General features: G+C 36.8%; 1 protein-coding gene across 1 annotated transcript in view; it reads right to left on the bottom strand.

Moving 5' to 3' along the window:
* KCNH8 (potassium voltage-gated channel subfamily H member 8) overlaps window positions 1-14,291 on the bottom strand; it is a 371,503-nt gene that overhangs the window by 149,976 nt on the left and 207,236 nt on the right. The window contains exons 4-5 of the mRNA XM_058553749.1: window positions 13,753-13,880; window positions 7,945-8,185 (exon numbers count right to left, since the gene is read on the bottom strand). Of these exons, the coding sequence (XP_058409732.1) occupies window positions 7,945-8,185; window positions 13,753-13,880 (369 nt within the window). The remainder of the gene's footprint in view (window positions 1-7,944; window positions 8,186-13,752; window positions 13,881-14,291) is intronic.

Here is a 14,291-nt window from a genome sequence, read left to right as displayed (position 1 = left end):
ATTTGATGTTCTCTTTGCTTGGAATGTTTATCAAGACACAGAGATGATTGTTTCCTTTATGTCTTTATTTAAACGTTGTATTCTCAACCGACTTCCCCAACCACTTCGTTTAAAATTGCAGCCCATTCCTTCCCCCTTCTCTGCTTTATTTTTCTCCGTGCAACTCACCACTATCTGACGTGCTATATGTTTTGCTTATTTGTTTTGTTTCTTGTTTGTCCCCTATTAGAATATAAATCCCATGAGGGGAAGGATCTCTTGCTTGTTTCATTGCTTTTCTATCTCTAACATCTAAAACAGTGCATGGCAAACAAGAGGCATTCAATATATATCAGTTTAGTTAGTGAATAAATATATTTTGCACAGAGATGTTCATTACTTTTTTTTATATAAGTGGCAAAAAAATAAAAATCATCTTAAATGTGTAACAATTAAGACATGGTTAAGTAAACAGAATGGTTCATTTACATGTTGGGATATCATACAACTATTGAATGTTTATAAACATTTATAAAACACAGAGAAATATTTATATCAAAGTGTTATATGAAAAAAAGGCATCAAAATTTGCATAGACTATGATCTCAATCGTATGAAAAGAAATAGAGAAAAAAACAACCAGAAAGATTTAACATGGAAGCTGTGAGTGTGTGGGAATGGGTGTGACTGAAGGCCATTTGTTCTCCATTGTTTCTATTTTAAGGTTTATATAATTAGCATATCTCCACAGAGGAGAAATTAAACTAATCAAAAGAAAATGCCTTTAAAATGTAATTTGTTGGTTTGTTAGAACATTGTCATTGTGTATGATTTTCTTCATAGCAAGAATTGGTAGGACTATTTCCAAAAATCTACGTGCCTGTCTAATAGGAAATGATGATGAATAAAGTACTTTTTATAATCAAACATAAACTTATTATTCTAGCCTATGGAAAATATTAATTGCTATTTTTGAACCCATCAAATGAAGAAACACTCTGCTTTGCAGTTCAGTTTCACGTGATTAAGGAAAATACGGTGGTCAGGTATCTTGGGTATCCGCTCAATAGTTGATTTATCATAGTGCTTCATCTTCCCAGGGGGAATTCTGAAAAGCCTAAAGAAGCAATAATTAAACCGATAGTTTATTTGCAAAATAAATGCAGCTTTAATCTTTGCTTAAATAGGTACTTTTAAGCCAACTTACTTGGGAGCTCTTAATAGCAATAATGAAAATAGTACCTTAGTTTTCAATGCACTCTCTTTTTCCCCCAAGGCATTCTGACATGTAAAATCTCTTCACTTTGGAGATAAGACACTGGATATATTACATTTCTCTGGGAATCTGAAGCGGCAGGGTAGTTTTCTGTTTCTTGTTTAATTATTGCTACATCCTCAGGCTTAGATTTATTCAACAGAAAATAGCTGGTCAGTAACCAAATTGGCCTGATTCATTTCTTGTTGATAATGCTCAATACAATACATTCCATTTATTTGATACTCCTAATGTATTATCTGGGAATGTAGGCCCTGGAAATACTCCCATGCTTGGTTAAAAATGGCCACTTGGAACAAGGATGAAATCTGAGCTACGCTTCTGAGTGCCATCTTGAGTTACTGTTGGTAAGAGACCCTATTACTCAATCCAAGATCAGTGTGAATGGCTAAATGGAATAACTGCAAAGAGTCTCCTCAACATATTTAAGGCTTTGGGTTGTGGGGGTGCATGTGTGCAGATATGGGGGCGTGTGGCTGTGTGGGCTTCCATTGCCACCCTATGTTGGAAAGGCTGAGTGAGACTAGAAGGGAGAATGTGAGTAAGTGAGTGGTAGGGGAGAAAGAATAGGACTGACAGAGGGAGAGAGGGAGGGAGGGAGGGACTCAAATACTGAGAGATAAATGAATGCTAACTTATTAAAGCTTCTAAATATGTAGTCCGGGAATCCCGGATGCCCAAATCATTCAGCGGTAAAACTTATTTTAATTCCTCATCAGCATGAAATTTCAACTTCATTTATTGTTAGAAGCCTTTCCCTCCAGTTTCCAAGTCTGTACCTTCAATTTTAGTCATTAAGCCAAGGGGCAAAATGACATATCTTTGTTTGCATTTTTCAGGAAAATGACTATAAGTTGAGGTTTGCCTGTACAATGAAATAGACATAAAATGTCTATACTTTTTCAGGTTCCACCGAGATTTATATATTTTGCCCTAACAGGAAAAGACAGCCAAGAATGCTGAAAGAATTAAAGTACTTGTGAGGCTTGAGTTTCTACTGGAGAGTAATGAACTGGAATTGAATGGTTTAAGAACATTACTCAGTTCCATGTTATATGGGAAAAGGCATATTTATAAAGACTGTGCACAATGAAGAGGGGATTTTGGGAGAAGTTTTACAAAACAAACGTGTATTTAAAAATACTATTAGAAATTGAACACACATCCAATAAAATTATGAAGTTGTTGAATAGAGATAAGTCTCAGTTACTGTAAAGCTGGTGATTAAGCCTTATCTAATGACTTCCTCCCAGATTGTCTTACTGGAAGCCTAGCTTGTGCCTTTCAGGCTTCATCAGAGCTGGGCAGAAAAAAGGAGGAGGAGCAGAAATGCAGATCAGCTCATTTCCTTGTTCTTAGAAGTGCTGATGAAAGATTGGATGGGAGAAGACACTGGAATAATTGCCTCTAACATTGTTTGGAATCATTCAATGCATGCCAGGCCCCAGATTGCTGCAGATAAAGAATGCCTGATTTAGGTAGATGTAAGACGATGGTATTTAAGAGATCTTCTCTTGGCTTTTCTAAAAGGATGCTGAGCCGAGTCTGTAGAAGTAGTTGTAAAAGCCTTAGATCCTTTAAACGGTAACGAGTCCCCAGACACTTGTGTTCCTGAAAGCTAAGGGATGTGGAATGTTCTGGTCTACCTTATTCTCATGATTAGTTGGATTTTCAATATGTATTAAAGAGTGCTGATTTTCTGAAAATAGTGGATTTTAAAACAAATTGAAGAGATATGGGCTTGGTGACATTATTGGTGATACTCATCACTACTGATTGAACAGTGAGTGAGCTTATTTCTTGATACAATTACCTCACTAAATCCTCACAATAATGCTACCATTTTGCCCATTTTGCAAATGGGTTTAGGGTTTTAGTCCTAGCTTGGTCAGTAATTGGCTAGATTTTGGATAAACTGCTTACTCGTTTTCCCCCTTTCCTTCCTGTGTATAAACAGATATACCTGCCTTAATTATGTCACAAGATTAAAATGAAAATTAAACGATATAACGAAATAAAGATCCTGAGATAGAAAAATTTGGTGACATGTAAGTGAATAGAAGCATTGATTAATAAAGCATTATAGACAAAAGGAAAAAGAAATAATCAGCATGATGAAAATATAGAAATGTGCTCATAAGAAATACTGCACTTATACGAATTCTGTTCATTAGTTGGGGTGAAATCACTTGTAAATATGTAAAATGTGATCTGAAAGCACTAAATAAATGCTAAATTAATCAGCGTTACCAAATGATGGTAACGCTGATTAATGAATTAAAGTCAAACTCACATATTTCTAAAATGTTCCCTACATGTGATACTGTCCCTACTGAGAACTGAACTAGAACTACCTAAATGGACACAGAATATAACCTTAAAAATAAAACGTTGAGAAAAAAGTGCCTTCCAAATATGTATGGGGTGTTTGGGGTTTTCCTAATAATTGAGGAGCATTGCTGGTGGGTAGCGGGTAAGAATGCTAGATGTTCAGTCCTGGACAGAATGGTCTACACAATGTAGGATTGCTCTTTATCCCACACGACTCTCAACTGGCCTTTTGTGACTGAGGTAAATGTAAAGAGAAAATACAATTGCATACCATGTTTCCTTTGACCTTTAACCTTCTGAGGAGTTCTTAGACAGACCAAGTCAATCAGAGTTATAGCTTCATGGCATAGCCAATGATTCTAAGCCTTTGCGGTTATAACAGCAGATAAGAAGTATGTGCAAACCACTTCCTAGATAGGCTTACAGTGGAATTACAGGAAAGAAGAAAAAGCATTCTGTTTCTTTGGAAAGGATATATCTTAGAACCTCAGAAATAGCTCAGTGAAGGGGTCACAGATGCTAGAGTGGTATTTTTTTTTTTTTTTAGAATGATATAGCTATCAGTAACAGAATATCCAATTAACAGTGGCTCCCATAATGATAGCATTACTATATCACCCGATAAGGAGTTCAGAGGTGCAATATCTCAACTTTCTGCTCTGCCATCCATATCTTCTTTCCTATGTCTTTCCCAACAATTAAGGATGGCTGTCATAGGTACACACATCATGTCCTCCCATCCACAAATCCTGGGAAAAGAAGGAATAGGGACACAAGTATTTTTCCCTCACATGTCTCTCTTCTTTTTTCAGGGGGAAAAAAAGAGATTTCCAAGAAGTCCTCAGAAACGATCTTTTTGTATCCTATTGGATAGAACTGGTCACATAATTAACCCTACATCTGAAACTGGCTAAGGGTAATGGAAATACCACTGGCTTAGAATAGTCATAATTAATTTCCCTGGGTCTGGGCATACTGTTGCCTGCAAAAAAGTGGGTTCTTTGGTATTTTAGTAAGGAACTGGGGGAAGTGATTGTTGGACCTATGGGTATACTACAGTTTTTACCACCAAGATTTCAGAGATTCAAACTATCAGTTTCTGCATTCATGGAAGAAAGAGAAGGAAGTTGGCACTTCTTTCTCTCATTTTCTGTCTCCTTGTTATAAATAAAGGAAAGCAAATTGAGTGGAATTTTTCAGAAAATGGAATCATATTGATTATAAACTCTTAAAAAGCCTGATCCAATACCCAGGAGACCTGAGTCTGCCATCAGTTAGTCATGGAGGCTTGGGCAAATCACTAGGACTCAATTTCCCCACCTATAAAGTAAGAAAGATTGGATCGGATTAATTACTAGTAGGTCACTTTTCTTTTTTTTTTCTTTTTTAGGTCACTTCTCATTTTAAGTTTCTGTATGGCTTTGAATCAGCAGCTAAGTTAATACATGATGGTTTTCAAACTAAAAGTAATTTTATACTCACTTTGTAACTCAAGAGGAAGAGAGTAGTTAGGAAAGAGTCAAGCTCACCATTCATAGTTATATTTTGACTAGCATAATTGCACTCAGATACTTTCTTTATGGTGAATCCATCAGGGAAGAATGTTTTTAAGTCAGTCTTCCCAAAAGAGTGTACTAAGTGGTCTGGGGGGCAATGAGTTCTGAGGTAAAAATAACTTTAGGAGGTGCTGGATTAATCAGAGTTAAACTGATTTCTTTATGACTGAATTTCTCAGAGGATTTATAATGCTAAAGCGTATTTTGCATCTCCAAAAGAGACATATTATCTCCCAACTTTCATTTTGACTATACATTCTTTTTTCATGGAACATTTAATTTTTCCCCATCTAGAAAATAATCACATTGCCTTACATTTATATAGAGTAGTACAAATCACAAAATATTTTAAAAGCATCGTTTAGCTATATGAAAACCTTTCCTTCCCAAACCTTCTTTTAAACTACTTTTTAACAATTCTGACCCGATTGATTATAAAATGTCAATTTAATAACACTATTCTAGAAATAGAAAATAAACAGTATGTTAAATATGTTACCACACATTACCACATTACCACACATACCCATTTAATAAATATTAAATGGTACAAATGTTGCCTTAGTATTGTAAAAATACAATATTATAGGCAATACACTTTTTTATTCCTAGTATTTTGACTTATTTCTCAATGATCATTTTTAGGCCACTTTTGTGAAATATTTCATACATAAAGTTTCTGGGAAACATACTTCGAGAAATATTAGTTTAAGCTATTTTTCCAAATATGTTATAATAAGTTGTAGATACATTTAAACTCATTTAAAAGATGAAAGAGCAGGAAGATAGTAGTAGGAAAGAGCAAGGAAGGTTTTACTGCTTATAAAAATAGGTCAACAAGAGATTCGAGGCAGGAATCATACCAAAACTGTTAGCAGACCAAAATCTTAAGTTCTAAAGTAATCTTTGTAGAAGGTAAAATGCATAAAAACAGGAGGGCATTTCCATTCCTTTGTCATGAAACTAGTAAGGGATGGGTATTGCCTACATAGAGAAACATCTTGCCGCCTGGAGCACAGTAGTAATGACAGTAAGAAAGAACACAGAAGATTCTGGGGCAACTATGCTGGTGTAGAGGAAAGGGGGCAAGCCAGACTCTATTGGTTTAGTACAAAATATCTTTCTCACAGGTGTCACTTGTCCTGAGTGTAAACAAGTCATCATCTGCCAATGAGCATGGAGTACCAGAAGTGGCTTCTAAGCCCTTGGAATTTCAAATATCTAAGAACCAAGAAGAGCTGAAAAGAAAGTTCAAGATATAACCTTGGCCCTATGACAGAGTTGTAAATAACAATAATAATAGTAATAATAAGAAGAAAAAATATTTGTTAAGCAGATACTCAGGCTCAGACATGTTGAATGACTTCCCAAGTTTTTGAGAACTTTGATGAGGTCACAAGGAGTCTTTAGGGTGCTAATTTATGTGTATGCCATGGGTGGGGGGGAGACGGCACTAAAGGTTAGCAAAGGATATAAAACTATAATGGATTGGCATATGGACACACCAATTTGTTTACAATTTTCCTTTTAAATTGTTTTTCGAACTGGAATGTTATTTTTCCATTTAATAGTGATTTAATATCCCTTTATTGTTATACCTTTCCAATAAAGAATAGTTTAATTTTAAAAAAAACAAAGACAAATTTTCTTGAGTTTGTAGCTTTTCCAAGCTACCTAACTAGACAACATTGCCATCTAGTGGCCTAAACATACTACAGCCACCATGTTTGGGGTGGGAACAGGGGTCCTAACATATCTCTGAGGGGTGTCCCTGTAGTTGCAATGTTAATAGTGATGCCAAAGCCACACCAAGAGCATACAAACTCACCCAGAGCAAACATGTACTGACATTCAGCTAAAGAACTCACTCTGGCCCCAAAGCTTTACCAGCTCACAGAGAAAAAAGTACCAGCACCATTGAAACAGGTTTTGGTCTGTCTCATGTATTTATTTCCTTTTCTTTGAACTTTTAAGATCCATTTCTTATTCCTTTATTCACTTACCTGCTCGAAAACATTTTCGAAACATTCTCTTATCTTTACAGTTAAGATGTTGCCGTATATCACCATAACCAGGTCAAGAACTGGACAGGGAGTCAATCTAAGCTTTAATGGAGATCTAGAATCTGTCCTAGAATGAGCAAGAAAGAGCTAGGCTTTGGCCTAACAAGATGAAGATTTAAAGGACAGGAAAATAGGAAAAGGCTTACAAGCGTGGAGCAAAAACAGCTTCAACTGAGATTCCCAATATTCTAGAAGTAAATACGCTTAGCAAACATCCCTTGGGACCTCTTCTTTGGTTAAAATCACATACTCACTGCTTTTCTCGGTTAACTAGAAGGCTTATGTAATTCTTTGCTTCTGCAACCAGGCCACCTATGGCAGTTGCCATCAACATGCCAAAAGGGCATGGAAGGGCATGGAGAACCATGCCAGGATTAGACTGCTCTCTGAACACCACTGATGGGTTCTTGCCAAGCTCCATCTCCGACCTTACACAGTTAAGATCATGATGGATGTGAGAGTACAAACAAAATAGCCATTAAGCCTTTTTTAGACCATTTTTGGCAAAATAAGGATAGAAACACAGAACACCAGTTTAGATCTGTTTGAATAAAGGAACAGTGAAAGAGCTGGAAGAGGCAATTTCCAGAAATCCAAATATGTGCTTCTTCAAAATTTGCATCAGAGACTGAGTCATGCCCATGCAAATGGATCTTAGTTCAAATTCGCGTCAGAAAAATCTGGAACACACTTACTTCCTCTATGCAAATCTGCTAGGAAGGCAGCTGTTGGTTCTTACCTATAATAAAAAGAATCTCCACTGCAATGTCACTGACTGTTGTGCTCCGAGTCGTGGACAGGTCATCGTTGCCGATAAAGCAAACGTTGTAAGGTACAGTCACGGCAACATAAAACGTCGCCAACAGAATAAGCCAGTCCCAGCCAGCTTTAAAAGTGCTAAAATGCAAAAGTATGAATTTGGACTTTTTTGCATCAGAAACTTTGTACTCCGGAAATGCTGGTTTATCTACAAAAACGTTCTGTGGATAAAGACAAAAAGGAGAGAAGGGAGACACAACATTAGAAACAAGGATCACACAGCCTTAAATGCACATTTCTGTGAGGAGGATCATTTATACATACAAGGTCAATATATCTCACAAGTGACTTTTAGAAGTTGGTGATGCAAAAAGTGGAGATGTATATATCAAAATTGAGCAGAGATCTTTGTTGTAAGGAACAAGAACAGGTAGAGTTTAGTCATGAATGTTAAGTGAGTAATCCAATTTTTTTTCATTAAAAAATAAAAAGACTGTTACCCAAAATGTCACCTAAAAACATCCACAGTTGCAAGTATAACCCTACATGCATTATAAACACAAAGATATATTTATATTCCTATTGTCATGGGGACATTGCATATACTTATTGTTTTGAGATAATAGTCATTATCTAAAGAATATACTTGACCTGAAATTCTTCTAATGACAGCAAAGGTACCATTTTTTTTCTAGAAAAGATAGAGTTATATGATCAACATTCTATTGTAAACAGCTGTTTACATTTCCTTCAAAATATAACCAGGCTGTGCTAACTACTTGCTTTTTTGCATTGTGGTTGTTGGTGAAGTTGCAAATTGGGAACTCAAATCTCATAAACTTGGTTGACGTGGATTTATTCTGACACTGGCTAGCCCTTGTTAAGATGGCAAAGTGAGAAAAGGTTACTTAAGTGTTATTATTCAAGTCATGGGAGGAGAAAGGCAATGTTCACTGTGCAGCTGATTAAATGCAGAAGAATAGCTGGAGCGTTTATAACTACAAAAGCACTTCACTTTGAAAGCTGTCCAAATTGACGAACAATTCTCCTTCTTGCTATGAGACAAAGGGAGGCCCAACAATAGCGCGTGTGGAAATTTGACAAGCCTATGACCAGATACTTGCAGACCTTGCTTTGACCTCAATTAATGTGAAATACAAGACAGGTAATGGATACTTAAATTTGAAAGTTAAGTTGAACAAACAGAACAATTAAAAGTTCTGGAATACATGTTACTTGCAGGTCACATTGTGTCTTCTTGTTTCAGCCACTGAGGGAAGAGTAAATTAATGTGGTATGTTCAAGGATTCCTGAAATACTTGAGGATTCAAGAAAGGTTCAGAGCAATGAGGAAAACTTAGCTCTTTACTGGTGACTAGCAGTGACCAAATATTTTTGCTACCTTAATATTAATGCCTCCTATCTTGCATCTCTCCTTGGTAGGCATTCCCAACACATGTTTCTACTTCCTGTTAATATTCTCACTCAACCCACACAGGCACCTCATAATACCAGGATTTCATAGTGAGGGACTGCGTCACTACTTCCAGATGGTTCTTTGATGTCCATCTGCCACTGCATGTAAGTTCCATTCAATTCCCTGATACTTAACCTGCCACCTTCGCCTCATTCTCTGGTTTCCAGGAACAAGTTCCAATAGTAGATTTTGGCATAAAACTGAGAAGAGGAGAATGAAGTATAAGTGTTGGCATTCTCATCAAAGCTTAGGCTGGTGCATAGGAGAAGGGAGAGTTAGGGTCCATAAGTATTAATCCCCTCAAGGTTGATAAGCACATCTATTTAGAGTAGGACATGATGGATTCTAATATATTTTTTTTTCAAATATTTACTACAATAAGATATTACCAGAAGCCATAGGGGAATATCTCAATTTCTATCCAAATAAGTCTTTTCCTACCTTGTTACAGTAATTAAAATTTTACCTTGTTTGAGGGAGAAGCCAGCTCTAGGAATGAGAGTTGGGAAAACTCAAGAAGCAAAGTATTTTCTTCGGATTATTCTAATTACATGAAGCATTAGTGATGTTGATTCAAAAGGTCAGCAATATATTAGTAATCTCCACAAATCAGAAAATAAATCACACTATTTCATTTTTATAGGCTACTTAAAACATGTTATTTAAAATTATTTTAAAAGATACTGAGAATCCAATACATCTCAGATTAGACTTAAATTTTGAAAAGTTTTTAACTCAAATCTTGCATACATCTTGACTCAACCACCTGAGTGAAAAAATAGATGCTCCTCTGGGCCGGCCCCGTGGCTTAGCAGTTAAGTGCATGCACTCTGCTGCTGGCGGCCCAGGTTCGGCTCCCAGGCGCGCACCAACGCACCACTTCTCCGGCCATGCTGAGGCCACGTTCCACATACAGCAACTAGAAGGATGTGCAACTATGACATACAACTATCTACTGGGGCTTTGGGGAAAAAAAAAAAAAGGAGGAGGATTGGCAATAGATGTTAGCTCAGAACTGGTCTTCCTCAGCAAAAAGAGGAGGATTAGCATGGATGCTAGCTCAGGGCTGATCTTCCTCACACACACACACAAAAAAATAGATGCTCCTCTCCTCCCACCACTGTATTTGTAAAGTTTTATCAAAAACCTTTGGAAAGGAAGAAAATTTCTTACAGTTGGAAAGTAGCAAGTAAGAGAAAAAGACATATCATTTATAACCCTGCAACATATGGAATTTGCCTAAAGAATGATACACTATTTTCTATTTTAATTACATATTATTTATTAATTTTGAAGCATATTCTTTTGTGCCAATGATACTTTAGTTGTGTAAACTCTAAGAATTATTGAAACATAATAGTTAAGGCCAAAGCCTAACTAAGGTAACTGTTTCCTAAATAATTTTTGTATAATTTTATTTATTTATTTATTTTCCCCCCAAAGCCCCAGTAGATAGTTGTATGTCATAGCTGCACATCCTTCTAGTTGCTGTATGTGGGACGCGGCCTCAGCATGGCCAAAGAAGCGGTGCGTCGGTGCTCGCCCGGGATCCAAACCCGGGCCGCCAGCAGCGGAGCACGAGCAATTAACTGCTAAGCCACCGGGCTGGCCCTGAAAAATTTTTGTAACATTTCTTTGAAACTAACTTCTGAATGAAAAAAGGGATAGGAAAATGTTTCTACAGTCACTATGCCGAGTAATTCCAGCATAGTGCGTGCCCTCGATGATGGCTAGCACACTACCATGCTGGTAATATTCAGGCATTTAAACCACTCTCCTTTCAAGCTCCCAAGACTCTCATGTGATCTTTCAGTTTGTGGTGGAGACTCTTGCATCATCCCAATGTCATCTAATAGAGTAGCAAATCAAGGGAGGCAGAAATTAAACACCTTTTCCAAGACGTACCAGGCAAAGTTAGAGCCCAGACTAAAAGGTGTTACATCCTGATTTCCAAACCTTGCTAATGGCCTGATGAGTTAATTTGTTCATGGTTGAATCATATATGCCTATTCCACAGAACTGGATCAGAGAAGCAGCAAGGGAGAGGCAGGAACACAGTGGCTTTGAGTCAGGGGATTCATGGAGGGGCCCACATCCGCTGCTTCTCCTTTTGAGATCTCAAGTAAGTTGTTCTTTTCCCTCATTAAAATGGAACTGATAAAAATCATTAGTACTGGCTTGCTGTAAGAATCAAATAATATGATGTAAGTAAAAGGAATCTGTAAATAGCAAAGAGTTACAAAAATGTTAAGAACTCTTTTGTGTGTGTGTGTGAATGTTCATATAGCCAGAATTCCCCAAAGACTGATTGTTTAGCCAATAAACTATCCAGATCATTTCTTCCTCTTCTTCCTTCTCTCTTCCTGCTGTCGTTTAGCCATTCTACTCTGTTCTCCTTGAAAGGAGATGGTGAACAGGGCCAGTCCTGATTCCACACTTCGCTTTCAGAAGTAAGATGTTACCTGTATTGTCAGAGTCACTGTGTTGATTACTCGTCCTGAATTACTATGTATTATTTTAATGCTCCACTCTGATGTTTGTACTTCTTAAATGAATGGCAATTTAGCAAATTAGCTAAGCAGTGGGAGTTATGATTTTTTAAATCAGATTTTTAAGTACTGTTCAGTACTTTACTGAATCTAAGGGGAAAAACAGCATGTTCAGAAAATACATTTTAAAGCTCACTAATACTTGCTATATTTAAATGATTCTCAACTGAAGTCTAGAAGACAGTGTTGGCTCAGCGTTACAGAATCTCTGGCTAATATTTGATTAGGTGGTTTGCTGGTTGGCTTGCATTGATTCAAGCCCAGATGTGGTTACCTTTGTTTCTTCCTAGAACTTGTTTACTGTCACTATGGCTGACTTGGTAATTGAAGAGACATGTAAATAGGAATCAGTGGAAGGATCCATAGATCAAGCGGTGTGCACTGTTTCAAGTGTATCCCTGGACTCTCAGGAAATCAATGTGACACTAAGGCACTGGTATGCCTAGAAAATCTGTATATCGTCAGGACAACATAAGCAGTGTGTGACTCTTAACAGGGGTACGTGGCAGATCAGCACCAGCATGAGTGATGTTCCTGGAGCACAAATGAATCAAAACAGCTTGTTCTGGCTTCCAGAGAGAAATCACATTGAAGCAGAACCAGGTTTGCAGCATTTTCATGTCAGATTTCGCTCCACACCCAGGCTCATGCATCTTTCTTTGTTCACTACAATCAGATAAGCAGATGCTTTGTATATCTAATGCAGGACTCTGTTGTATCAAAGCATTTGTATGTCAGATTAGGTAGTCTTGAGCTTTCTACATAAAAAGTAAGATGCCAAAGAATCCCCTTGTGTCCCCAACTCCCAGAGCTTTTGGGTCTTAGATCGATTCCAACATAGCTCTGGTTGTTTGATATGACTTTTTAATGTCATTGGCAAGTTAGAACCTGAGTACTTATATCTGCCACCCACAGTCACACACACCCTCAAAGCCATGTATTCTGAGGATTACACGATGCAAATTCATGACATTACCATATTTGAAAAATTATCTTTGAATATCTACAACTAAACAGACATAGTTCTGGGTTTCTCAGTGAAGTCTCTTAGTGCTATGGACCAATTATGAAATTAAGTGTGAAATCCTGGAGGATGTGTGTCATGTAAAACTCTGCAAAGAACCACCTTTTACAGGCACAGTTATTTGCTGTGGCTTTTAACAGATAAGCACCAGGTTTCAGAAAGTAGTCCTACTATAATTTACTAAGGGTGCAAATTTTTACATAACTGTATAATGTATGGTCTGTAATTTCAAATCCAATGTTCCACTGTGTGAAATGTCCAACTGTGTTTTGTATAAAATGTAAATTTTTAAATGGAATAATGACTTTGATTTGTTCATGGTCCCTCTGGATAAAAGCATTAAGCAAAATTAGATAAAGTGCAAAATAGATGGAACTAAAATTAAATTTGAGAGATTTTAACCAACAAACTATGAATGTGTAATATGACTGGCTGCATCATCTTGTTCACAAAACATAACCAGTATGTCCCCGCTTGCATCGCTAGTACTATATTATACTCACTGCAGTAATATTCTCATCTCTATGCTGTGATAACACTATGATTAAGCACTTTTACTACAGAAATGCCTCATGACTGCTGACCTTTTTCAGTTTGTTCTTTATGGAAAAGCACAAGCCAAAGTGGAAAGAGATCTAGGAAAGCCAATAAACGAGTAATTGGAGCCTTTCTTTAGCGAATCAAACATTGCCATCAGGGGAAACTCTAGCATTCATAGTGTACACACATACCACCTACATTATTTATTTTCAGTTTGTTCTTTTCTCTTCTTTGCAGGTGCCCAGAGATGTGATAAAGGACCGCTCGACTCCGTCTCCGGGCTGAGTCAAAGTGGGTCCCTGCTCTTGATCTTCCTTTGGCTTTGTCTGGGGGAAAATAAAACTCATTAAGCATCAATGAATGTATCATTTCACGCCAAGAATGTCGAGTTTTAACAGTTCCCCTTCAACAGCACATAGTACATATTTTTCAACACCTAAAATTATTTGCTGGCTCCTAATGACATTAATTTTAGTCCTTTATAATTTACATATTTTTGTTAGCATATTAACTTCATTAATTTTTTAAAATTAAAGTAAAACATACATGAGTATAGAGAAACTTTCAAACAGTTCGGAAAAGCATTAAGTGAAAAATCTTACTCCTTCCTTCCTGCTATTCCACAGTTATACCCCTAATTCTCTCTCAACTTTTTTCTTGATTTTTTTTCCTAAAAAAATCTAATACATGTGCTATATCCACGTTTATATTTATTTCTTTGCATAAATGGAAGTTTA

Source organism: Diceros bicornis, chromosome 2 (genome assembly GCF_020826845.1).
Source record: "Diceros bicornis minor isolate mBicDic1 chromosome 2, mDicBic1.mat.cur, whole genome shotgun sequence".
NCBI lineage: Eukaryota > Metazoa > Chordata > Mammalia > Perissodactyla > Rhinocerotidae > Diceros > Diceros bicornis.
Note: the sequence above shows the minus strand (reverse complement) of the source record. Positions and strands in the feature narration are given on the sequence as shown.